At 37.1% G+C, this 26,578-nt stretch overlaps 1 protein-coding gene across 4 annotated transcripts in view; it reads right to left on the bottom strand.

The window, feature by feature from the left end:
- The window catches only part of LOC115260031 (glutamate receptor ionotropic, kainate 2-like), an 882,928-nt gene that overhangs the window by 261,988 nt on the left and 594,362 nt on the right, over nucleotides 1-26,578 (bottom strand). For all 4 annotated transcript variants that reach the window (XM_062845093.1, XM_062845094.1, XM_062845095.1 and 1 more), the window contains exons 6-7: nucleotides 4,671-4,812; nucleotides 4,089-4,247 (exon numbers count right to left, since the gene is read on the bottom strand). In XM_062845093.1, the coding sequence (XP_062701077.1) occupies nucleotides 4,089-4,247; nucleotides 4,671-4,812 (301 nt within the window). The remainder of the gene's footprint in view (nucleotides 1-4,088; nucleotides 4,248-4,670; nucleotides 4,813-26,578) is intronic.

Genomic DNA, 26,578 nt, shown 5'->3' with positions numbered 1-26,578 from the left:
TTAGTTAGAATACGACGAGAATGCATATTGTGTGCTTAACTGCAAGAATACATCATTCTAAGATACTTGGCATCCATCGTCAAATTCTCTGACTTATATTTAATTCGTAGGATGGATGGACCAATGTTACCCACTAGGCCCAATGTCACCCCGAACGACGGTATTATTCATTAGAAGCTCTTATATTTAAGTAAACATTGAGATAAGACAATCTATTACAGAACCAACAGTCCATTTTTTTAACGGTTTTAATCACTTAACCTAATTTACAGCTCTATTGTCTACTAGGGCACTACGTGAGCGATTTCAATTGACAGCTGTACCTACAGTATTGTACACAGCCTAGATGTATTCTATTATACTTTATCGAACTGGTTGCCTTTCTGCTGCTTTCACTTTTCTACTCTACATGGTAGAATGATGAGCACAAGGATGATAGGTGGCCGTTGTTCCTTTTCAGTTCGATTGGGGGTCCATTATGAGTAGCAATTCGCCGATGTCCAGGTATCCGGGTCCGTTTGAGCCATGGGGCTCAGAAGAGGGTCAGTGTCAGTCGCTCTCGATGAAGACCAACTGACGAAAAATTGCAAGTGCCGGGGCTGGGAATCAAACACATGACCATCCGCATATGAAGCGAACGTGTGACCAACTACGCCACGGGCCCCGGCATAGTCCATTTTATACCAAGATTTTAACTAAGACTCTTGTATAAATTTTTATTGCTGTTATGAGCTATTTGCCAGTACCAGCGATCAAGGATGGAAACACTCACTTGGAAAGAGTTACACTCACTTGCAGTTTTCTCAACTCAGAAGCGTGCAACCAAGAAACGATGTATGGACGACTTTTACCTTGTGATTTCGTATAAAACTTTGCCGAATAGAGTAGGGGTCGCACACGCATACCGAAGTCGTGAGGGAGCTGCTAAGGCAACTCTCCACGAGGTGAATGTAAATTACACTCACCTCGTGGAGAGTCACTTTCACCGCTCTGTCACGACCTTGGGATTCGTGTGCGACCCTTACTCTATTCGGTGAATTTTTAGACGAAATCACAAGGCAAAAGTCGCCCATACATCGCTTCTTGATTAGACGCTTCTGAGCTGAGAAAAAAAGCAAGTGAATGTAACTCGTTGCAAGTGAGTGTTCCCATCCCCGCAAGCGATGTGTAAATCATAAAGAAATCTCGAAATCGGAGTGATGTATTATGTTTCCAGTTCAAAACCGAATTAGCGACATTTTTTCTTTTACTTGCGCTGCTTTTGCCTTACGTTAAACACAATGTCGGAAGTGGGGCGCTGTATTCTACACCTGGTATTCTATTCAGCGCCCCACTTCCGACATAGTGTATAACGCAAGGCAAAAGCAGCGGAAGTAAAAGAAAAAATGTCGCTAATTCGGTTTTGAACTGGAAACACAATAGAAAGTATAGGTATATTGTTTCCCTTAACCCTTTGAAGCCGGAATTTTTCCAAGCGTTCTCCTGGCGTTTTTTTCTACGTTTTTCTGTAGGTTAGGTATTCAAGAGTATAAAAACGGTAGAATATTATGCGGAATATTTTTCTGGACATCCTAGGTCATCCAAACTATTCTTGAGTTTAGATCGTTAAGTCTATGGCTGTAACGGTAACTTCTTTCATTATACAAAGCTGCGATTTGAAATATATCATGTCCAGTAAGTCTTCTGAAAATTCAATAGACAGTAACAGATCATTCGGGATATCCTAGATCATCCAAACTGTTCTTGAATTTAGATCTTAAAGTCTATGGGTGTAACGGTAACTGATTTCATTATACATAGCTGCGATTTGTAATCTATCATGTCCAGCAAGTCTTCTGGAAGGTAAATAGACAATATTAGATCAGTCGGGATATCTTAGGCCATCCAAACTGCTCTTGAGTTTAGATCCTAAAGTCTGCGGGTGTAACGGTAACTGATTTCATTATACAAAGCTGCGATTTGAAATCTATCACGTCTAGTTAGTCTTCTGAAAATTCAATAGACAGTAACAGATCATTCGGGATATCCCAGATCATCCAAACTGTTCTTGAATTTAGATCTTAAAGTCTATGGGTGTAACGGTAACTGATTTAATTATACAAAGCTGCGATTTGTAATCTATCATGTCCAGCAAGTCTTCTGGAAGATAAATAGACAATATTAGATCAGTCGGGATATCTTAGGTCATCCAAACTGTTCTTGAGTTTAGATCCTAAAGTCTGCGGGTGTAACGGTAACTGATTTCATTATACAAAGCTGCGATTTGTAATCTATCCAGTAAGTCATCTGAAAATTCAATAGACAGTATCAGATCAGTCGGGATATACTAGGCCATCCAAACTGTTCTTGAGTTTAGATCCCAAAGTTTACGAGTGTAACGGTAACTTCTTACATTAAATGCTATGATTTGCAATCTATCATGTCCAACAAGTCTTCTGAAAGTTACAGTTGTTGTTTTTATCAACAAAGCTTCATAACAGTAAGGAGCCCATAATATCCCAAAAATATATAACAACGCGTATTGTTCCTCTAACTGCTTTGGTAAATACAGTGGATTATGTTACACCTTAACGTAGTGGCAAAAGCTATTATCACTAGTGTAGACCTGAAGCTATGATCTCCGGAGTAGTGATGTTGATCTGGAACATCTCAAAACTATCATAACAGATTACAGTCTAAAGTTCATTGTGAGACTAACTACTGTTACTATCAAGAGCTAAACTTCAGGATAGTTTGGACGACCCTCAATGTCCTAAAGGTTCATAAAAATTATAGTAGACTTAAGGTTGGTCCAGTCACCGCTATTGATTATGAAACGTTACTCAGTATGTCAGATATAGCTGATGTTACGAGTGTAGACCGGAAGTTCTGAACTCATGGATAGTTTGGCTGACCTGGAACATTCCCATAGTGTCTCTAAATGACATTTGAGATTCCAAGAGTTTCACGGATCTTAGCCGATCCTGTGCAATTACTTATGGTGAAAACACAAAGTTTTTCTTGTAGATTTGAAGGGCATTATTATAGAACAGTTTGGACGATCCTAGATGTCCCAAATGTTTATAATTAGCTCTTAGACTTCAGATTGTTGCAGTAACTGCGATTGATTATGTAGCGTTTCTCAGTTTAACAGAAATTGATACTGTTACGAGTGTAGACCTGATTCTACACATAGTTGTCCCATGTTATATGGGATTCCCATATAACATGGGACAATTGGGCGTAGAACGGCAGTGAAGTCCTTAACTCTAAGGTAGTTTGGCTGACCTGGAATATCACTATAGCGTCTATAAATGACATTGTAAATGTCAAGAGCTTCACGGATCCCAGTATCTTATACAATGCTATTAGTTGTGGCGAAAATACATAAAATTATTCTTGTAGATTTGAAGGACTTCACTACAGGACAGTTTGGAACACCTAGAACATTTCAGAATATAAAACACCTTTTGATATTCTTGATAAAGGCTAAATGGATACATATAAACGAAACCCACATCCAAATTTAGCTTTTAGAACAACTGGTATGTCAATTATTTCGTTTTTTTCAAATTTCATGGTGTTCAGGATGTTCTGGGTTATCAATGAAGTCCCAAATACAAGTATCCCAATTTTTCCCTTATAGGGGACTCAATTTGCAACAACTTTGCTGAAGACAGTATTCTGTTTTATCGAATGGGTGAATTTATACAGCCGTTTCTATGTTGGGGTCATATATGACCCCTCCGGCTCCAAAGGGTTAAATTGGACATTACTATACAAATAGAATGGCAAAATCAATTTAAGTTCAATCGACGCCTTAAATTCACTTGACTGCATCTTTCCCAGTTTCCACTGTAAGGTATACGCCCATTGCCAAGTAAAAACAACAAACCGGAAGAAAATTAAATCGATTCCACTCGGCCTTTATTTGCCCACTGCCCCCGCTCCACAGTACTCTCCTCCGGTCGAACCGGAAATCGGCTCCGCGAAAATCCATCGCCACCGAGCAAATTGGCAAAAAAGAAATCGGAAGTAAATCAAAAGATTCCTCTGTTTCTGTGCCGGTGCGTTTCTGCCCAAGCAGGTATCTTCTTCTTTTAACTTACCGTTGTTTTGAAGTCAATCTTCTTGCCAAGCCGCGCCTCACCCAGGGTCCAGTTGTGGATCGCTTGTGCCACCTCCGGATTTTCCGGGTCAACCAACCGGAACGCGGTGATGTTGGTGCCACCGTACTTGAACTCGTCCAGGCTGATGGTGTGCAGGTCCTGAAAGTGATGAGAAAAATGAAGGGAATGGAAAAACGCCCGGTGTTAGTTAAGGATTTTAAGTGGAGCACTTATTTTTTAACTTTTGGATACACAACATAGCAGGTGCTCTCAATTGTTTATTACAGTAGGAGTAATTAACGAACCGAGGAAAATTAGGGGTTATTCGCTGATAAACTCCCTAAGGGATTCCCTGTGGATTTCGAACAGAAAATTTCTGGAAATTCTCTGACAAAATTTCTGAGAAATTCCATGAGAGATCCCCAAGAAAGGGATTTGCTGAGAAATTAACTGTGAAGTTCCCCGAGGGATTCCTTGGAAGGAATTTTGTAAGAATACCTCCGATAATTCCTTAGGAATCACTTATCTTAAGCACATAAAAATAAAATCGGAATTGAAAATTAGTCGGAGTTAGTTACTCACCAGCGACGTGATCAAATAACTGTGGTAATCGCTCATCATGCCAATCTGCTGAGCCTGTTTGAGCACCTCGTAGATTTTCTCGGTGGTACAATCCAGCACAATGTGCGACTCGGCCGAGTTTTTGATCTGTTTGAGCAGGGGTCTGTCGGTGAATCCGATTCCGTGTCCGATGTCGATGGCAGATTGATAGCAGCAGCAGTATCAGCAAGTAGTAGTGGTGTTGGCCGAGGGATTAACGCGGGGTGGTTTGCCAGTGTCAGCGTTGTCGTCGAACACCATGACCAGATACCGGCAGCGCGCCATGGAAAAAGAGAAAATGAAAGCGGACAAGTTTGGTACGATTAGTAATGGAATGTAGACACCACCAGCCAGCGTCGAATGTCGGGTTGAACTCGAGGTGCTGTATCGTGTGGTATCGGGAAGGGTTGTGGGATGTGAAATGGATGGGTGGGATATATACTGCACGGAACTAAAATGGTGCCAAAGATGCCACAAAAGTTCAGCTTATTGAACGCAGTGGCTTAATTTGGATTAATTAATTAGAGAAAAAAAATATGGTGCCGATGTTATCATGCTGAAATCTAGTAGAAAATCAGCTTTTATTACATTGATATTCATGGCAAAGGATGAAAAATTGGAAGAATAATTAGAGAAAATAAAAACGATTTATTATAGGAGAAAATGACGCATCATCGCAGATAGATCAAGATAGAAAATAGATGATTAACCCTAGTAGGATGTTGGGGTCAATATGACCCAGACATGCTCGCTGAACGTACATTGCGCCATCGTGGTGCGCCTAGTGTAGCATCTTAGACCAAACCCACGCGTGGGCTCCATACTACACACGAAACAGCACGTCATTAACGATTTTTTATTTCGTTACCCACCCATTTTCGCACCGGTCGTTCGTTTCCGTGTGAGTAAAATAATTATCGGTCGCCTTTGCGCACCGGTGGTCTCTAATCCATCAGTATCATCGTTTTTTGCACTGTAAATCATCAGTGGTGTCATTGCAAATCTTATTCTGGCAAATGATTTGAGCAGTATTTTTTTAAAAGGAGAGGGTTTTGAATAAAAATCAGAACTGTTCTTTGCTACGTTTAAAGATAACATTTTCTCAAGAATGTGTTATTATATTTAATCCCGGAATTCAAGTTTTTTTTTACTTTATAATATGATTGTGATTTACTGTACCTACGGCTTGTAGGTTGATTTTTTGTTTATTTATGTTTATGTTTATTTCTTCGATATCCATGTTGCCTTTCTCGCAAGAAATTTATCAGCCCGCAAATAATATATCTAAATTTGAGCTTTTGAGCATTTTTTTCATATTAAGGTTTATTGAGTAAAAACATCCCTTGCATTTTCGTTATAATTTTCTGGACATATGTGTAAAATACAATAATAATGTAGTTGTCTCCTTTACAACTTCGCGTAGGTAAACATTCTTGGTCATAGTTAATACTGTGTTCTAACAGTCTAGATTTATATCGGTATGATTTATTTTTTTTTACAAAAAAATATCTGCAGTTTTTTGTGATTTCTGAATTGAGTTACATAGGATTCATTCACCATGACCATGCTGAGGGTGACGGGTTCGATTCCCGGTCGGTCCAGGATCTTTTCGTAAAGGAAATTTCCTTGACTTCCTTTTGCATAGAGTATCTTCGTGCCTGCCACACGATATACGCATGCAAAATGGTCATTGGCAGAGGAAGCTCTCAGTTAATAACTGTGGAAGTGCTCATAGAACACTAAGCTGAGAGGCAGGCTTTGTCCCAGTGAGGACGTTACGCCAAGAAGAAGAAGAAGAAGAAGAAGAAGAAGAAGGATTCATTCAATTACGCAAACGTATTGTGGGAGGGGGTTATTGGGCCAAACTATGGGGTTGCGTCAAAAGAACTCAAATTTTGGTAGTTTGGCGGCTCCGTGTGTAAGATCACGCCCAATTAGGGGTGAGACTGAGCGAGACAGGACAAGCCTTGGCAGCAATGTTACGATAGACGGGGATACTTTCGAGGTGATAGAAGAATTCGTCTACCTCGGTTCCTTGCTAACGGCTGACAATAACGTGAGCCGTGAAATACGAAGGCGCATCATCAGTGGAAGTCGTGCCTACTATGGGCTCCAGAAGAAACTGCGGTCATAAAAGATTCACCCCCGCACCAAATGTACCATGTACAAGACGTTAATAAGACCGGTGGTTCTGTACGGACACGAGACATGGACGATGCTCGAGGAGGACCTGCAAGCGCTCGGAGTTTTCAAGCGACGGGTGCTAAGGACGATCTTCGGCGGCGTGCAGGAGAACGGTGTGTTGCGGAGAAGGATGAACCACGAGCTCGCTGCACTTTACCCAGCATCCAGAAAGTGGTCAAAGCCGAAAGGATACGATGGGCAGGGCATGTTGCAAGAATGCCGGACAACAACCCTGCAAAGTTGGTGTTTGCTAACCATCCAGTTGGTACAAGAAGGCGTGGAGCGCAGAGAGCACGATGGGCGGACCAGGTGGAGCGTGATCTGGCGAGTGTTGGGCGTTACCGACGTTGGAGAGCTGCAGCTGCAAATCGAGTATTATGGCGGCAAATTGTTGATTCAGTATTATCATGAATTTGATGTTTACTAAATAAATGAATGAATCACGCCCAATTACTGTTTTAGTCAATATGGATGATTGCAGCGTATCAGAGATATGACACATGTATCAAAGTAACCGAACTGAATCACTATTCAATATAAGTTCTTCAAACATAAGTTTGAAAACGATCGGCCAAATAAAAAAATGAAGGTGCAATATAAAACAATCGTAACTACTATTAAGAGAAAATCAATACATTTTCGATATGTATGATCGGCAAAGAAAGGAAAACATACTTAATCAAAACTTGTCTGTTTCAATCTATTATTTTTCTGCGTTTATATTGTCACTCTATCACTATTGTATGGATAAATTGTTATGTTTTTGATGTAATGATCTATTATATTATTTCGTTGGAAATTTCAAAGCAAGAATAAATATCAATATTTGATACAAACTAAAATAAATTACCTACACAAAACTGGAAAATCATTCTCTACAAACTATATGAACCGAACAGGAACGATTGCCAACAAATCCCGACTCATATTCTTTCGTCTCCTCTTTGCGCTACCCAGAGAGTTGAACGCGAGAGAGCGCTCGAGCCTACGGATAGAGACCGTAGTTTTCTTGTCTCTAAATTCTAAGCCCCGTTACGAACCGTACGTAAACTTTTCGTTTTTGAGCCCTTCATAGCAGCGACCGGTGTGGTTCGCGTCTTTGTTCGCGGCTCTACTTAACGTTAAAACGCTTGATGGAGCCCATGGGTGGGCTTGGTCTTAGGAGGGTTAAGATATTAAGCGATAGGGGGTAGATCAAAGATAAAACTGATAAAAAATTCAATAGCATACAAAATTATTAGAAGATACTCAACAATATCATGTACTCTATTCTGATGGAAGAATGCTGATAAAAAAAATCGGTCGATTTCGCCTACCAAGATCGTGTCTCGCAAAAAAGACGATTTCGAAAATCCCTTGAAAATTCAACAAAGCCCACCTGAAAGCCTGTGATGTTTCCTTAGACCCCGCTGAAACCTCTTGAAACGCTCTGAAACGCATTGTAACGCTTTGAAACGCTTCCAAACACCCCTTTCCTCAAACCTCCATGAAGCTCACCCGAGAGCCTGCGAAGCCCACTAGACTCCTTTAAAACCTATTGAAACACCTTCGTCTTCAACCGCCTCCGAAATTCCCCGAAACCTTCATGTAGCCTATCCGAAATTCAGTGAAGCCCCATAACACTCCTCTGCATTACCATGGAACGCCCTGAAACACATTGTAATACTTTGAAATTTTCTGAAACCCCCTGAAACCTTCATGAAGCTTACCTGACGGCCCCCTAAAACCTCTCCGAAACCTCCTGAAACGTCCAGTAACGCTATGAAACGCATTGTTACGCCTTGAAACGCCTCTTAAGTCGGCTTCAAACCCTGATAAATCTCACTCATTATCCCAGGACTTCCGTGAAATTCAATGAAACGCATTGTGAAGTTTTGTAGCGCATTGAAACGGTTCTACCCCATTACCCCGAATGCCACTACCCCGAATGCCATTACCCCGAACGCCACTACCCCGAAAGCCATTACCCCGAATAGGCCATTACCCCGAAAGCCGTTACCCCGAATGGGTCATTACCCCGAACGCCACTACCCCGAATGGGCCACTACCCCGAACGCCATTACCCCGAAAGCATATTTTTAGATGGGTTATTCTGATGATGGGTATTTTATATTTATATTATTTAATAACATTACTGACAGCTTTAATACCAGAAGATATCATTGTAAAGAATAACCTTAAAACAAAATAATGGAATAATACGTATTAGAGATGATCTTGTATGAGATAGAGCTGTCAGCAAAGGTCCTTCAAATACTGGCTATCGATATTGGCTCATTAGGCCGAAAAGACATTTGGCCAAAGTATCACTAATAAGTCTAATGATCATTAGGCGAGATCAAATAATACAAATTGCAAAATAGGCCCGGAAAGAACATTTTATAGTTAGATAAAGAAAAAATCTTTTAAGGAGGAATAGACGATTTGGTAATAAAACTCTATAACAGTGTAACTTAAAAAAAAAACATTCCTTAAATGTGAAAAAAATGTGATTGATATGTTGGCCGCCAATAAGGTCTGCAAGGATATAACTAGAAAGAACAGCATATAAATTAAAGAAGGGCAAACCTCCTATGGGACCATTCATATACTACGTAGACCGAATTTTGATCACCTCGGTCCTCTCCCCCTCCTCATCGTAGAATTTTAAAAGGCAATTACACCGTCTTCGGCCAGAGGCCGCACAGACTGTACATTACTAACATTAGACAATGGACAACACGTATAACACTCAGTGGCCCAGTGGAGTATTTTATGTTTTCCTCGACCGGAGCGGGAATCGAACCCACACTCAGAGGCATGCGAGATACCTAAACGACTAACGCCGCTAATCGCTCGGCCACGAAGTCCACGATTTGTTCATACAAAAATTTGTAAATTTGTAGAGAGCTTAGAATTTGGATAGACCCTCTCCTACTTACATAGTTTATGCACGGCCCCTATACATAAATCTGCAAAGGGCAACATGGCTACCAAACAACTCTGTAACAATATAAGTCAAAAGAACAGCCCAACTTTAAAAGAAGGCAAAAAAAATCAGATGGAATTAATAGAGATATGTCGCCAATCAACCCGGTAACGACGTAACTAGAAAGAACAGCCTATAAATTGAAGAAGGGCAAATCTCATATACAGTAAGCAGCTTTCACTCCCAATAAACTATATAAGTGCAGCTAGAAGAAGGGAGTGTAGAATCAGCATCTAAGTTAAAATACACAAAAATAAAAACTAAAAAAAAAATTCAGCTAGAAGAACAGCCTTTCATGAAAAGAAAAGCTACAAATAGTTATTTTGGTCCAACGATGCTGGATCTACCTTGCTAAGTGAACTGAATATCTGAAATCCAGTCCAGTACTACAATCTTGAAAAAAATATTCAGAAAACAATTTTAGGGCTTGATGTTCTAGAAACCGATCATCAAAATCAAAAGAAAATCAAAAGAAATCTAGTTGCCAGTTTGGCCGCAAGTCAATTCTGAAAAATGTTACTTGAAAGAACAGCCTTTTATTCAAAGAAGAAAAAACCGCAATGGAGTTAGTTAATCGTCTGGAAATAAATTACGTAACACTCAAACTCGAAAGAACAGCTTCTGATGAAAAGAAGGAAACATTTCTATAAAGAAATTAACAGTTTGGCTACCAAACAAATCTGCAATAGTACACGGTTGGAAACTGCAAACTCAAAAGAACAGCCTATTTTCAAAAGAAGGCAAATATTTGAAGAAGTGTAGTTTGATAACCAGCACAATAGTTTGCCACCAGTTTACAATCGTGCTTAAGGCTAACCAACTTTTAAAAGAAGGGAAAATGTTAGTTTGAAATACTTGTAGTTTTTATAGCCATAGCTATAAGTTCAAAAGAGCAGCTAGTTTAAAATATGGAAAATTTGTCTTTACTTTTCTTCTTAATTTCATTAGGGTAGGTAATCAAAATTTGAACCAAATTGCGGCTTTCTGAAGCAGTGCAAACTTTAAGTGATTTTTTCTCCCACATGGGAATAATTTACTACGGCAAAATCGTATGCACATGAAAGCCACGGGTAGGGGCTGTCCATAAACCACGTGGTCATGAGAGGGGGGGGGGGGGGTTCGGGCAATGACCATTTTGTATGAACAAACAAAAAATTTTGTATGGACTAATGACCACGCAGGGGGGGGGGGGGGGGGTTGAAAAGTCTCAAAAAAATGACCACGTGGTTTATGGACAGCCCCGTATAAGCTTTCTGTTAAATGGTAAAAAGTTTGTATTTGCACCGAATTTCATTGAAATATTTGATTTTTCATCAACAATGATTTTAATCTTAATTTGAACCATCGTAATCATAATTTGAACCAATTTTAATCTTAATTTGAACTACTGGCGGCAGCAGCTCGAGCAACTCACTAAACAGCCAATTCCATGCTAAACAATGAAAAATCACATGAATCTGCTAATTCTCATACCTATTTTTCATTAGGCAGTGGAATTTCAACTCAGAATGTTCGGAATTCTTTAGGAATTTGGAAACTAAATATGGATTTTTTCATCCCCCAAGAGTAAACAAAGCAACCACTAGCGCAATCTACAGGCCAACACTAGAAGCTCACCACCGTTTACTAGTTCAAATTTAGATTACAAATGGTTCAACTTAAGATAACATTCTCCAAGTAAGAATCTCTTAAATTTGATAATTTTATGACAAATAATGCGGAATATTATTCAGTTGGTCGATTCTACGATAAATAAGCTTTCATTTGACGTGTTCACATATTGCGTGTGATACAATGCATGAGCTGTACGAGTGCACCGAAAATGTGCTTTCTCTTGGGGGAAATGAGTGAAATCACAGTGATTTTTCAATTGCTTTTTTTCCATGACAAAAACGCTTTTTTCAATGCTTTTAAAGTCCATGTCATCAGGTTATATTACGGAAAGCTGTTTAACATCTTTTTCGAGACAATATTTGCCTGAAAAGTACGTCGTTTTAATGAATTTTGAAATGGTTCAAATTAAGATTACAATTTGACTAGTTCAAAGTTTGATTTCTTACCCTACGTTTGCTGCTTTCGTTTTCACGAACCTTACTTTTGCATGAAGCACAACATACGGAAACCTAAGGGAAACGGAACCTATCTTAAACAATGTGCTCCCATTGTCATTGTCAAAACGAAGTAAATAAGAGCTATTTGATTTGTGTTTTATTTTTATATTTTTTTTACTCGTTACAAAAAGAAAACGGAAAAAATCGGTACCTAAATCGTCTGTTTCAGAATAGGATGGAGAAGAGTATTCCCAAGTAACACCGAAAACATGATTCGCAATCGCAAAGTATTTACTTTGTCCTATAGCAGTTGTTTCAAAGTATCTCAAAACATATCTTGTTTTATATATGCCGTTTTCATGGTATTTAAAACTAATTTATTTTGATCTTCCGTCAGTAAGTCGTATTAGGGAGAATATTTTGTTTGAACAAACATGCCTATTAATTTATTGGATATGTTCTAATAAAGTTCATTTTGTTTCAGTCTGAAAACTCTAATTATGTTCTATAGCTACCTGAAGATGTTTGATAAAACAATATTTCTAGGCATATGTTTTACCAAACATCTTCCGGCAGCTATAGAACATAATTAGACTTTTCAGACTGAAACAAAATGAACTTTATTAGAACATAACCAAACAAACGCAAAGGCTTTGCAGAATATCTACCAGAAATTACGACATGTGCCTCAATACCTAGCTCGATCCTAGTTGGGCACGATCGCGACTTGCCGTTGTCTCTTGATGACCACGATAGCACTGTTGTCCTGGATCGGGACTACGTCTCCTCGATATAGCTCACCGCAAAAATTGGCGATGATATCCGACAAGGACGAATACTGGTGCTGTTCTCTGGGTCCGTGAAGTAACTAAGCATACGACATTGGCAGATAGTGGATCCTCGAATACGGCATTGCCCAATGCCCATGGATGATACAGATAATTGTAAGTGCTTAATTTCAATTCGAACTTGGCCGATTCCTCGAAGTCGACGAACATGCCGGAATCCGTTATGTGGAAAAATATTGCCGTTTTTATCGATGGGTACCTTTTTTCGCTAATTTGTCCATCCGCCTGTAGGTCATATTTCAGCATTAACAGCTGCCAACATGTATTAACAATGCCGCCAGACCTAGAATATTTGAAAGAGCTATTTATAAAAGGTGTATAAATCATCAAATCAAGAATAAATTACACAATAATATCTAAAACAGCACTGCTAATGTTTACATTCACGCGAATTACTGCCGGCATAAACAATGATGGTGACAGTCATCTGAATTATGTTTTATATGTCATATAAGAGTAATGTTTAAAGTTTCTCTTGTTCTCCATTAAGTTCTATATAAACATAATATGTTTGGTTTGTTCACATTAAGTTAGGATGAGGTTTTCTGCAGTATGTCAGCAAACATGTGTAACATACATTCAATTCAACTTATTGGACATGTCCATGCCACACCACCGATCATAAAAATGATGATATTATTTTCCATTTGAAAAAAAAAATACGCCTTAATCCTCGAGCGATCGCGCTGTTGTATTTTGTACAACACGTTGAAAAAATCTCGCTTTTTGTACTCAGCATTATCGTGATGCTGACGCAGGTAGTCAACCGCGCGAGTTACGGAAGGTTAAAGAAACTTATATTGCCTGGATTTGCTGGTTGGGTCACGACCTCGGTCAATACTGCGCCCCGATTGGCGGCTCGGTACCCTACACAAACGCTAAAACGGTCATCAGTGAAGAAAGCTCTTGGTTGATAATTTAGAATAGGCTGCCTTAAAAGGGACATTACGCCAAGGAGTAACAAAAGTCTTGTCAGAAAATGACCTGCATGTACTATTTTTCACGAGAAGTCAGCAAATACTATCATTGAAGTTTGAAGAAAGTAGATATAGATTATACTTTTTTGTTCTTATACATTGTGATGATATATTCCACGTGAGGCAAATCCTATTGCTAACTTAGAGTTTAGAACGCTATTAAATATAATATTTTTCAAATTGTGATAGCTATATTTGCTCAATACCGACACAACCATAACTTATTACACATCCAAAATAATGACTTTCCAGGGCAAGAGAAATAAAACTAGTTTTTGTCGTAGATCTCAAGACTTTTACTATGCAGTGTTTTGGAAAGCCATTATTTTTTTCACTAAAATGTTAAATATTCATAAAATATTATATTTTTGATCTATGATTTGTGATTTTTTGTACGAGTTTAGCTCACTCTTGATAAAGACAACGACTTTTAATTTCAAATTTGAAAATAATACGAAAATTATTAGATTTTTTATAGCAATACCCTTGAAAAAAATACGAATTTCTAAGGCGCATTGAACATATCGAGGTACAACTGCCTATTTCACTACAAATAATGATTTGCATTACAATTTGCGGTCACAGAATGGCAATTTTGAATTGAAATAGTGTTGAAGAATATTTATTACATGGCGTTTTTCGTGCTTGTATATTTTCATTATTGACATTTTGAGACTTAATCAAATATACATGATTAATTACGGATATACAACAAATATTTCATGATACAGTCGCAGGGCTCTGCTAACTGAGAAAACTGAGAAACATAATTAAGTATATCATGATCCATATAAAACATAATTATAACATTTCAAAGATGTTGCATAGGCTCCACCTTCTGCGCTTTTTCGGTCGTATATCAGTCTGGAAAACGGTTTTGTTGCTTCGAACCAAAACATTGTTACTGGTCATATTGGAGTCATATTAATTCCTATAGGACATGTTGTGTTACTTGGGTTCATACCTACACTAGTTACTGATTACCCTTTTCTAACCACCTTCATAAACTTCTAATCGGTCACCACTTTTTTGGTGATCTCCTGAACGATTCGGGGTAATGGCCCTTTCGGGGTAGTGGCTTTCGGGGAAATGGCTTTCGGGGTAATGACCCATTCGGGGTAATGGCATTCGGGGTAGTGGCGTTCGGGGTAATGGCGTTCGGGGTAATGGGGTGGAGCCCATTGAAACATCTTTAAACCCCGTTTAAAGATCATCTCGATGACGATGATTCGATGTTCTGTGAGGGAGCTCCTCTAAAACCATAAAAAACACCATGAAACGCTTAAACCCCCTGAAACGTTCATGATACTCACCTGAGAACCTGTGAAGCCCCTAACACAAGTCTGAAATGCCATGAAACGCATTGTAACGCCTTACACGCTCCCGTCAAAATAACCAGTTTTTTTATTGCTATTTCAGTCACTCTACAATAGGCTCTATTTAAAAATACCCATTATGAAATTGAGACGCTTAACAGAGATAGCAATGAAAAAAAAATGGGTATTTTGATGTAAGCGTGTAGAACGCCTCTAAAATCCTCCTGAAACCCTCGTGAAGCTTATCCGAGAGCATGAAAAGCCCCTAAGCCCCCCTGAATTCTCCTGAAATTCGCTGAAAGGCATTGTAAACCGTTGAAACGCCCCTGAAACCTCGTTGAAAACCCCATGTTGCTCACTTGAGAGCCTGTGAAATTTCTCAACTCCATATTAGGGTGTCCCAAAATAGAAAAAGTGTCAAAAAGTTAACTTGCTCACCCTTAGAATGATAGATTACGGTCCTAGCAACAATAGTTCCATACATGAAACCTCAATCAAAAAATATTTAGAGGTTGCACGCATCGGTTATATGAAAAATGGACGATTTTTGGTATTTTTACCAAAAAAAATGCTAAAATGAGTTGAAAATAAAAGAAATAAAAGACATTAATCAAAGTAAATCATTGTTCTGGGTCCCGCAAACAAAGTTTGGAGGGAGTTTAGATCGACAAAGCTGATTTTATATATTTGGCAAAGGTTAAAATATCAAGAAATCGCGATTTTTTTCACCAAATTTTTCAAAAATGCTCAATTTATAAGGATTTTGAAATTTTTCCTGTGATTCGCAATTCCCTTATTTTGTAGCTAATTTTGTGTAGATTATTTCGGCTGAAGACAGTTTTGAGCTATCTCCTTCATGAGTTGAGATATCGGCATAATAATGATAACACAATCAATGAAAAAATCGGATTTTCTTGTTTTTGTTCATTAGTTTCTATAGCTACCATGCAAAAAAAAACAAATAACAAGTGTTTGACATATTATGTTATGCAAGTCACGGTGTGTCTGGTAGAACAAAATTAATTTAAAAAAATCGGTATCGCTAAAACACCCACCAAACGAAAGCTGAAGGTCCCCTCTTTCATTTGAGACTAAAAGGAGAAAGTTCTATCGGCGGGTCTAGAACAATTTTTTTTTTCAAATATTACTATCTTTGAGGCTTGTGTTTTTTTTTTTCTTATTTCAACCTAGAGTGTAGCCAAATGGGTTTGTATGAGGTCGCCCATTAGTAACGTGTCCTTTTAAAAGAGTAAACAGGTTAAATCAAAAATTAAAATTTTCCTTACAAAATATTGCTTAGACATAAAGTGCAAAAAAAAAATAAAGGTAGTTGAATAGAATTTCAGCAGTATCTGGGCATATATACAAATAAACTTCGCATTTTATACATGTGGAAGTAGTTATTGCGGCTGCAATTTTCTTATTTTTTATTGACAGTGTCTTATGATTTGACAATTTTACGATCAAAGTAGGCCGAGTAATGTCAACAAAAATAGAATATACATCAAAGTAGCTCGGATAACGGGGCACAACATTTCGGAAAACTGAAAGTTTTTTGATGATGCAATTTATGAATAAAACGATCTAGAACTCCACACCAATTTTATCAATGTGATGGTCTGTCTTATATTCTTGTATGCCGTGGCTCGGATAGAATTATCACATGCCGGTATTTGGTAGTTTATGGTACCTAAGACTTAAACATTTTTAGTTAATTCAGACTATTGCAGTTAGGTATAGCTCATTACTTTTAAAGAAACAACTACGACAAGAAAACCAAACCAAAGAGTACGTTTTGTAGTTGAAGAAGTGTTTTTCGGCCACAATTATCATCGAAAGCAGTTAATATTCACTGTTTTAGATTTGTTTAGAAAAATTGTCTAATAACGGGTAATTAGACAAAAAAATATTAGTAACAGTATATCTTTGTGAACAGGTAGTCTTACTCAACTAAGAACAATGTGCATCTTCTGCTAGCATCACGGCATTATAGACGAGTTAGCAACTTTTCATTCAATTCTACAGCTTTATTGACATATACACATGTTTTACATTAAAGTACATATGTCTGAGCACAAACATATTGATCAGAACGGATTGAAAATGTCTTAACTTGTTCTTGTTTCTACTTGCAGGTTGTTGATATTATGAAAACTTTTTTTCTGAAAGATATCAGAGACAGCAGTTAGTACTACCCAAAAAAAAGTTCGGACTTGCTCATTCAAATTTATCTCATTCAATGGTGGCGAATATATCCATTAGATTTACTCTCTATGAGCTTACATATTATTTGAAACCTTCTACATGGAGTTGCGGCCCTTGTTTGTGAAATATGTAGTTCTGCAAGAACTACAACTTCTCATAAAGGGCAAACGTGGCGGATCTAGCGCTACTACCGATGACGCAGAAAGAAATTGCTCGTTGCAGTTGTGTTCTAGATGCTACAAGAAGATGATCAAAGGCGAGCAGCTTGTTTGCACTAAAGCTGAAGTACATTGAAACTTGTTGAACATCATTCAGACTTCTCATAAAGTTGCTGAGGTTGCTGAATATTTGCGGGCAAAACCCAGAGATCAGGCTGATCAGATGAAGCTATCAAATATTCATGAACTGCCATCCAGATGGAAACCGGCGTCAACGAGTGACCAGAACAGTAAACCGATTTTGTTCACCGATGATTTGTTTTTGATAACAAAAAGTGCCCATAAAGCCACAGGATGACGGGTTCGATTTCCGGTCAGTCCAGGACCTTTTCGTGAAGGAAATTTCCTCGACTTAAATGAGCATGCATTATTTTCGTGCAAGTCACACGCTATACACATACAAAATAGTAATTGGCAAAAGAAATTTTTAGTTAAAAACTGTGAAAGTGCTTGTAGGAGATAAAATAAGAAAATTTCAAACAAATCAAATGATTTCATTTATTCTTATTACATCTCCTACAGTGCTCATAGAACAAGCTAAGAAGCATGATTGGTTCCTGTAAGGACGTTTCACCAAGAAGAAGAAGAAGAAGAAGAAGAAGAAGAAGAAGAAGAAGAAGAAGAAGAAGAAGACGACGACGACGAAAGAAAACATGTGTCTTGAGTACCAGACGCGCATTGAAGTTGAGAAGCTGTTTGAGGAGAATATATGACGAAGTCACACCCCGAAATTTCAAGAGCACATATCTGTAGAACCAAATGCTGTAAAGGTGGTCGATTGGTGACCTGCTGGTGCCAGTCAAATACGAGACCCTAAAGACGTATACGCATCTGTCATAGGATGCAAACACATTATTAGAATCTAGATTGGAATTCAAAGTTACAGCATATAACTCGATTTTATACTCACTGTTCTAGTACTTTCACCACACTGTCCATAAACACAAAACTGTCATCTGTTGGATTTCCCATTCACATGGGACTATTGTGCTTTTATGTGAAGAATAATAAACATGATATAAAAAATATATCGTCGGAAAATCATGCTTGCAATGGAAAAACAGTGCTTTGTCATAAATGTGTTCTTCGAAAAAAATGAAGAAATATCATATTTTTTCAAAAAAAAAAAAATTGTTCTAGACCCGCCGATAGAACTTTCTCCTTTAAGTCTCAAATGAAAGGGGGGACCCTTAGCTTTCATTTGGTGGGTGTCTTAGCGATACCGATTTTTTTTAATTAATGTTGTCCACCAGACACACCGTGAAGTACACATTTTTGAAGATTTTCAGAAAAAATAGGTTACTTTGATAATTTTACATTGATTGTGCTTACTGATTCAAAGAAAGACTCAAAAAGTGACTCGTTGCGAAATTTTAATAATATAAGTGATCGCAAGTCAGACAATCAAATTCCATGTGTGAAGGTCTATGATATATTTTGAATGATGTGTAGATCGCTCAACAATGTTTACCTTTTTAAATAGGGGTTGGTACTCTTGTTAAGCTAACATATAGGTTCTTTCTAGTTATACCAGAACTACTGCTCTAACATTGAAAACAACTAAAATGCAAGGGTGTTTTCGATCACCTGGCAATCATGTGACTCATTTATCCATAACTCAGTTCAGAAGCATAATAGTGAAATGAGATGTTCGGCAAACTTGTAGATAAGTGTTTTTCCCACAATTATCACCAAGGACGCCATATCCTAACTCTCATATATGCGACGTGACGGCGCTAGTACCACCTACTCATACTAAACGATCGAAAAATCCGATCGTTTAGTATGAGTAGGTAGTACTAACACTTTTACGCCGTAAATATAAGAGTTTGAATATGGCGTCTCTGGTGATAATTGTAGGAAAAACAATAATTTACAAGTTTGTCGAACATCACATTTTAATATTAGGTTTCTGAACTGAGTTATAGACAAATGAGTCAAATGATTGTCAGATGATCGAAAACATCCTTGCAAAAATGAAAATAAAATAGCTAATAAAAACTGTATGAAAGAAAAATATAGTTTTATAGTTTCAGCCAATCGACATAAAAATTTAAATATGTGCATGGAAATGCAGGAGTTTCTACGAATACTAGGATATTTTTTCTTCTTTTTTTCGCGAATTTTAACTAATGCAGATCCTTTACATAATATTGAGATCTATGATATAATTTGGTTTTAAAAACAAACCATTAGCGCATATATGAATTTGCAACTAGGGTTGGATTTTGGAAAGCATCAGGATGTTTAGATTCCACTATTATTAAAAAAAATAAATATAACTTAGTGACTGGTCTAATATGTTACAAGAGGTGTTAACCTAAGAAATGTCAATGCTAAAATCTTTCTGCTGCGCAGCTTACTTGTTAAAGCATAATTTGCAACCAAAATTACAAGTTTTGAATCGGTGGCTTACTACTGTTATCTGATCAACAGATGAAATCTAAGAAAAAAAAGTTCTTCTCGTATTCACAAAGCGGGTGTGAAAAGTTATGTTCAGCATATATAGATATAAAACGATGATTAACTCTCAAAACCTTTACATATTGTTGCTGTCATGCAGTATGAATCAGTAATGATCAAAGCAACCCAATAACTCCTGACATTCTTCAAAAAATGTACACTTGCACGTACTAATATGTCAAACATTTGTCGTGTGTTGTGTTAATTGCATGGTGGCCATGGAAACTAGTGAACAAAATCGATTAACGTAAGAAAACACGATTTTTTCATTGATTGTGTTATCATTATCATACCGATATCTCAGCTCATGAAAGAGATAGCTCAAAACTGTCTTTAGCCGAAATAATCTACACAAAATTTGCTATAAAATAAGGGAATCGCGAATCACAGGAAAAATTTCAAAATCCTTATAAATTGAGCATTTTTGAAAAATTTGGTGAAAAAAATCGCGATTTCTTGATATTTTAACCTTTGCCAAATATATAAAATCAGGTTTGTCGACCTAAACTCCCTCCAAACTTTGTTTGCGGGACCCAGAACTATGATTTACTTTGATTGATGACTTTTATTTCTTTTATTTTTCAACTCATATTAGCATTTTTTTGGTAAAAATACCAAAAATCGTCCATTTTTCATAAAATCGATGCGTGCAACCTCTAAATATTTTTTGATTGAGTTTTTATGTATGGAACTATTGTTTCTAAGACCCTAATCTATCATTCTAAGGGTGAGCAAGTTAACTTTTTAACACTTTTTCAATTTTGGGACACCCTACTCCATATACTTCCTGGAACATCATGGAATGATCAGCATTGCATTGGAACGTCTTGATCTTGAAATGCCATTGATGCCAATTAAAATCCTCGAGAAGCTCATAGTGAGCCTATGAAGTAGCTTCTTTGAATCCTCTTGAAATAGATTCAAATGCGTTGAAACGTATTGTAACACCTCTGAAACCCCTTGAAACTTCCGTGAAGCACGTCTGAGAGTCTGTAAGCCCCACAAAGCCTCTTCGAAAACTTTTAAAATGTTCTTAAAAGCATTTTAAAACCCATTATCTTCCAACCCTTCCTTGAAATCTCCTTGGCGCTCGCCCTCCATAAACCTTTCGGCAACCTTGAAATCCATTTAGGTAATAAACTGAATCCATCAAAGATTTCTTCTAAAAAAATCATTCTGGATTTCTCTAGGAATTCCTTCCGGATCATCTGGGAATTCATTCAGGAGTTTCTTAGGAATTTGCTTAAGCAGTTTTTTTTTTCAGGAGTTCCTCTGGGAATTCATTCAGGAGTTTTTGCGGGAGTTTCTTCATGAGTTCCTCTAAGTATTCTTTCAGGTTATTTCTTTAGGATTTGTTCTAGAAATTCCTTTTGGAATTCTTTCAAATACATCGCCGGAACTCCTTTCGAGAGCACCTCAGGGAACTCCTTCAGGGACAACTCCACGAGCTTTTTTAACCCTCGAACGATCGCGCTGTTGTATTTTGTACAACACGTTGAAAAAATCTCGCTTTTTGTACTCAGCATTAGCGTGGTGCTGACGCAGGTAGTCAACCGCGCGGGTTACGGAAGCTTAAAGACAATTCACACCGTCTTCAGACAGAGGCTGCTCAGACTGAACAGAATACGTTATTTACACTAGACAACGAACAACACGGAACACCCAGTGACCTGGTGATGGATTTTTCGTTTGACGAAAAGTTTACACTGGCTGGAGCGGGAACCGAACCCACACTCCGAGGTTTACGATACGCCTAGACGACTGCCGCCGCTAACCGCACGGCCACGACTGTTCCTGCAACAGTTGTTCCAGGTACTCCTTCAGAAGCTCCTTTGAGAATTCGACAGAGATATCCAGCGAGAATTTCTTTTGAATTTATCTGGGATTTACTTCCAGATTTCTCTGAGAATTCCGGACTACCTCCAGGAATTCCTCTGATAATTCCTTCAGGATTTTCTTTAGCGATTCTTTCACAAGTTCCACTCGGAGATTCGGAAATTGAGAACCACTTCTTGGATTTTCTTCTAGAATTCCTCTGCAAAATTTCTTCAGAAGTTCCTCCCAGAATTTCCTTAGGATTACCTTTAACAATTGTTGGAAATTTTTCCTGGAATTCCAAAGGAGTTCTTCCAAGAATTGCTTCGGGAATTCCTTTTGTTTTTTTAAGAGAATATCACTAGGAGCTCTTCCGGGAGTTAGTTCCTGTGGGAATGCTTTCAGAAGTTTCTCCGAGAGTTCCCAGGAGTTCCTCCTGAAATGTCTTTAGCAGTACTTTCCAGAATTCCTTCAGGATTTCCTGCAGAAATTCATTCTGGAATTTTCTGTAAATTCCTTCTGAAGTTTCTGCGAGAATTTCTTCTGAATTTCTCTTGGATTTTTTTTCCGGATTTCTCTGGGAATTCCTTTACACTGGGGATTCCTTTAGGAGTTCCTCCTGGAATTTATTTAAGAGCTTTTTTCATGCTGCCTTCAGGAATTCGTACGCGAATTTGTTCTAGATTTATCTGGGAATTCCGTCCGGTTTTCTCTGGGAATTCGGGAGTTCTTTCTGGATTCTAGAAATTTCTTCCGGAATTTCTGGAAATTTCTTCAGGAGTTTCACAAGTAGTTCTACCGGAAATTTCTAAAGAAGTTCTTCTGGGAATTCCTTCAGAATGTTTTTCGGGAGCTTCGAGTTTCTCCAAGAATTTATTCAGGAGCTCCATCGGATCTTTCTTTGGAATTTTCTCTGGATTTTTTTTCAGGAATTCATTGAGCAGCTTCACCGGAAATTCTTTTGGGAGTTCCTGCTGAAGTTCTTCCTGGGGTTCCTTTAGTATCCTTCAGTATCTTTTTGTATCCTTCAGTATCTCCAGGAATGATTTGCTCCAGGAATTCTTTTAGCAGTTTTTCTAGGAATTCCGTTAGGATTTCCCTCTGGAATTCCGGATTTTTTCCCATAATTAATTCATTCGGGATTTTCTTCTGGAATTCCTGAAGTAAAATCCTGTGAAATCCTTCCGGATTTCTCTGGGAATCAGGATTTCAAGAAATTTCTTCAGGAATTGCTCTGGGAATTCTTTTATATGTTTTTTTTTCAGATGTAGAGAATTCTTTTAGAAGTTCCTCCGAGAACTCCTTCAAAACTTGCTCCGGAAGATCCTTCAGGGGCAGGGAAATTTAGGACTTCACGAGCTCCTCCAAGAATTTCTTTAGGAATTTATCTGAGATTTTCCTCGGTGTTCCACTAGGAGTTTCTTAAAAATTTGCTTCAGGACTCGTTCCGGGCATTCCTCTGAGTTTTCCTTCAAAGGTTCTAGAAGCAAGAAAAAAAAAGAAAGGTGAAAAAATCAAGAAAAAGTTATAAAGCATAAGAAAACTTAAGAGGACTATAGAAGCTAGAAAACCAAGACTAAGCGAGATAGAAATACAAGAACATAAAAGACGCTGAAAGGTGGGGATTTGAAGTAGTTAGTAAAAGATAAAGGAGGATAGGAAACAATACAAGCTATATGAAGTTAAAAAAATCAGATCGAGGTTACTTCAAGTTACTCACTGAGTAACCAGCTCTTCAGATAAAATAAATGTTATGAGAATTCGTTTTTCAGGAAAAAAAAAAGAACTTTCATAAACATAAGATATTACCTAGATGAGTGTTTCAACTTTTTGCGCCCTTTATTTCAGTATTGGGAAAAGGAAACCGTCCATAAAATGCCTCCGAAATATAAAAAATGTAACTTTTCTGATTGTTTCAATTGTTTTCTTTCCACATGTCAGCAAACTTTAAATTGAGATATTAAAAAATGTGTAACTAATGTGATTTTATGTAATTTTTCGATATTTTTGCAAACTCACAAATTTGGGAACCCTCTCGTGTGAAAACAGATACTTTTTGGAATTTGTTTTTACTCAGAACATCGTCTATGTAATTTTTTCAATAGTTCTAACGCTCTTACATATGGGCATTTCTTTTATTATCGTACGGGATTGGGCCAAAGGGTCAGATTTTTTTTAGGAAATGAAAGAAAATTTTCTCAGAAATCCAAAAAAAATATAAACTGGAAAAAGTTTTCCACACAATTTTCCACAGTTGAGAAAATTCATAAAGAAAAGCCGAAAAAACAACGCCCGAACTCGTAGAAAATTTTCAAAAACATATTTTAGAGAGGTTCATATGCTCTAATAGCTGAAATTTTTGGAATGCACTTTTTTTTCGTTTTTGAGTTATGGCCAATATTTTTTGAAATGTCCAAATGCATCATATAAGCCTTTTTCTTTAAAAAATTATAACTCAAGAACGTAGAAACAAAGTTTTTTAACGGAAATGATAGCAAATTTTCTCAGGAATAAAAAAAATATGAAGTGGAAAAAGTTTTCCACAAAATTTCCCACCGTTGAGAAAATTCAAAAAGAAAAGCCGGTAAAACTATTCCCGAACTCGCGGAAAATATTCAAAAAAATATTTTTGAGAAGGTAATTTTATAAGCTTTGATCGCTGAAATTTTTGGAATGGACTTTTATTTTCTTTCTTGAGTTATGGTCAATTTTGTGAAAAATAACCATGTACGCATACATATATTATATGGCCATTTTCCACACAATTGGCCATAACTCAAAAACGAAAAAAAGTGCATTCAAAAAAATTCAGCGATTAAAGCTTATGGAATAACCTTCTCAAAAATATTTTTTTTAAATATTTTTTCACGAGTTCAGGCTTTGTTTTACCGGCTTTTCTTACGAATTTTCTCATCTTTGGAAAATTCTGTGGAAAACTTTTTCCTTTTCATATATTTTTTTTTATTCCTGAGAAAATTTGCATTCATTTTCCAAAAAAAACTTTGTTTCTACGATGCTTCGTTCTTGAGTTATGCTTTTTCAAAGAAAAGGCATATATGACACATTTGGACATTTTTCAACAAAATTGGCCATAACTCAAAAACGAAAAAAGTGCATTCCAAAAATTTTAGCAATTAAAGCTTATGGAATAACCTTCTCAAAAAAAAAAAAATTTAAATACTTTTTCACGAGGAAATGATCAAAATTTCATTGCATTCGGTTCATTGAATCCGGAGATATAACAGCTCAAAGTTGGCTATCGGATAATTATACCTTTTTCTAGAATCCTTATAACTTCGTGTAGAATGGCCCGATCTTTCCCAAATTTGAACCACTGATACACAACTAGTTGATGAACTTACAGTAAAAATTTGAGCATATTTGATGCAAGATTTGATGCTCTTTCCGACAAGTTACAGCGAGTTGAAATTTTTTTGAAAAGTGAAAATTTTACCTGTCCCAGTTATTTTGAGTATGCCCTGTACAAGACACTGAAGACGACCTTACAGTTGAGGACGAAATACGTATCTGTCAAAGGATGCAAATTCTTAGTGGAATTCAAAGGAACAGTACTTAACACGATTTTATTTTTACTCGAGTCTACTTATTTTTTTTTAGAAATTCCTCCAAATATTTTTTCTTGAATGTTTCCTCCAGATATTCCTTTAGAAATTGTTCCACAAATTTATAGTATTTTTTTTACCAAGGATTTCTTTGGAAAATCCTACAGGATTTTCACGTGAAACTTTTCAAGAAAGGCTTGCAAGAAGGAAGTTTTGTAAGATTTTATTCCGAAAATGGTCCTAAAGTTTGTACAAAATATTCTCAAGTTTTCCATTACAAAATCTTCCAAGGATTCCTATAGAATTTTCTTCTGGGATTCTTACAGAAATTTCTGCTGGCATTCTTTCAAAAAAAAACTGTTCAAGGATTTATTCGGAAACTATCTCCCGGTATTTTTTATCAGAAATTCCTCAGTGAAAACTTCTTTATACCTTCCTTTAGAAATTTCCCGGCGAATTATTTTAGTAAGGCTTCTATTGGTAGTGCCAGAAATGTTTTTGAATTTTGTTTTCAAAAATGTGTTCAGACTTTTCATTAGAATTTCCTCCACAGATTTCACCGATAATTTCTCTAAATATTCCTTGAGACAACACTCGTAAGTAAGTTCTCCGAGTATTGTTTTAAAAGATCCCTCAGGGACTCCTTGAAAATTTCTCACTGGTTCTCGCAGTAAACTTTTCACATATCATTTGAAAAAAATATAACAAAATTTCTTGAAAAAATCTTCTAATGATTCTCTAGAAATTCTTGAAAGATTTCATGTGGTATTTCTTAAGAGGTTCTTCCAAGTTTTGTTGATTCAATCTTCCATTATAAATTCTCGAATTTCTTCAGAAATTTATTTAGAAATTTTTCCAATTCAATAAAAACTTCTAGGAATTCTTTAAGAAATCTTTGCTACATCAATGTCAATCAGCTACTACAGCAAATATTCCGAGAATTGCTTAGAAAATGCAGCATAAATATTAAAAAAAATCTCTGGAAACTGTTTTTGGAAAGTATTCCACAGCTTCTTTCATAAAACTTATCCAGGGGTTGTTTTTAAAACTCTTACTTGAAATTCCTCAGGAATTCTTCCGTATATTTCTTCAGAATTTCTCTAGAGTTTCCTTCCAAAATTCCTCCAGATTTTTCTCCAAGTACATACAAACATTCCATGTACTTTCGCAGGAATTTCTAAATTGTTTCTTTCAGAAATCATTCCTGGGATTGTTCCTTCTGAAATTCTTCGTTAAATATACAGTTTTCTTAGAAAATATCTCCACATACCTGAAGTATTCC

The sequence above is a fragment of the Aedes albopictus genome, chromosome 1 (genome assembly GCF_035046485.1).
Source record: "Aedes albopictus strain Foshan chromosome 1, AalbF5, whole genome shotgun sequence".
In the NCBI taxonomy this organism is placed as follows: Eukaryota; Metazoa; Arthropoda; class Insecta; order Diptera; family Culicidae; genus Aedes; species Aedes albopictus.
The sequence above is the reverse complement of the archived record's forward strand: the minus strand, read 5'-3'. Positions and strand labels throughout refer to the sequence as shown.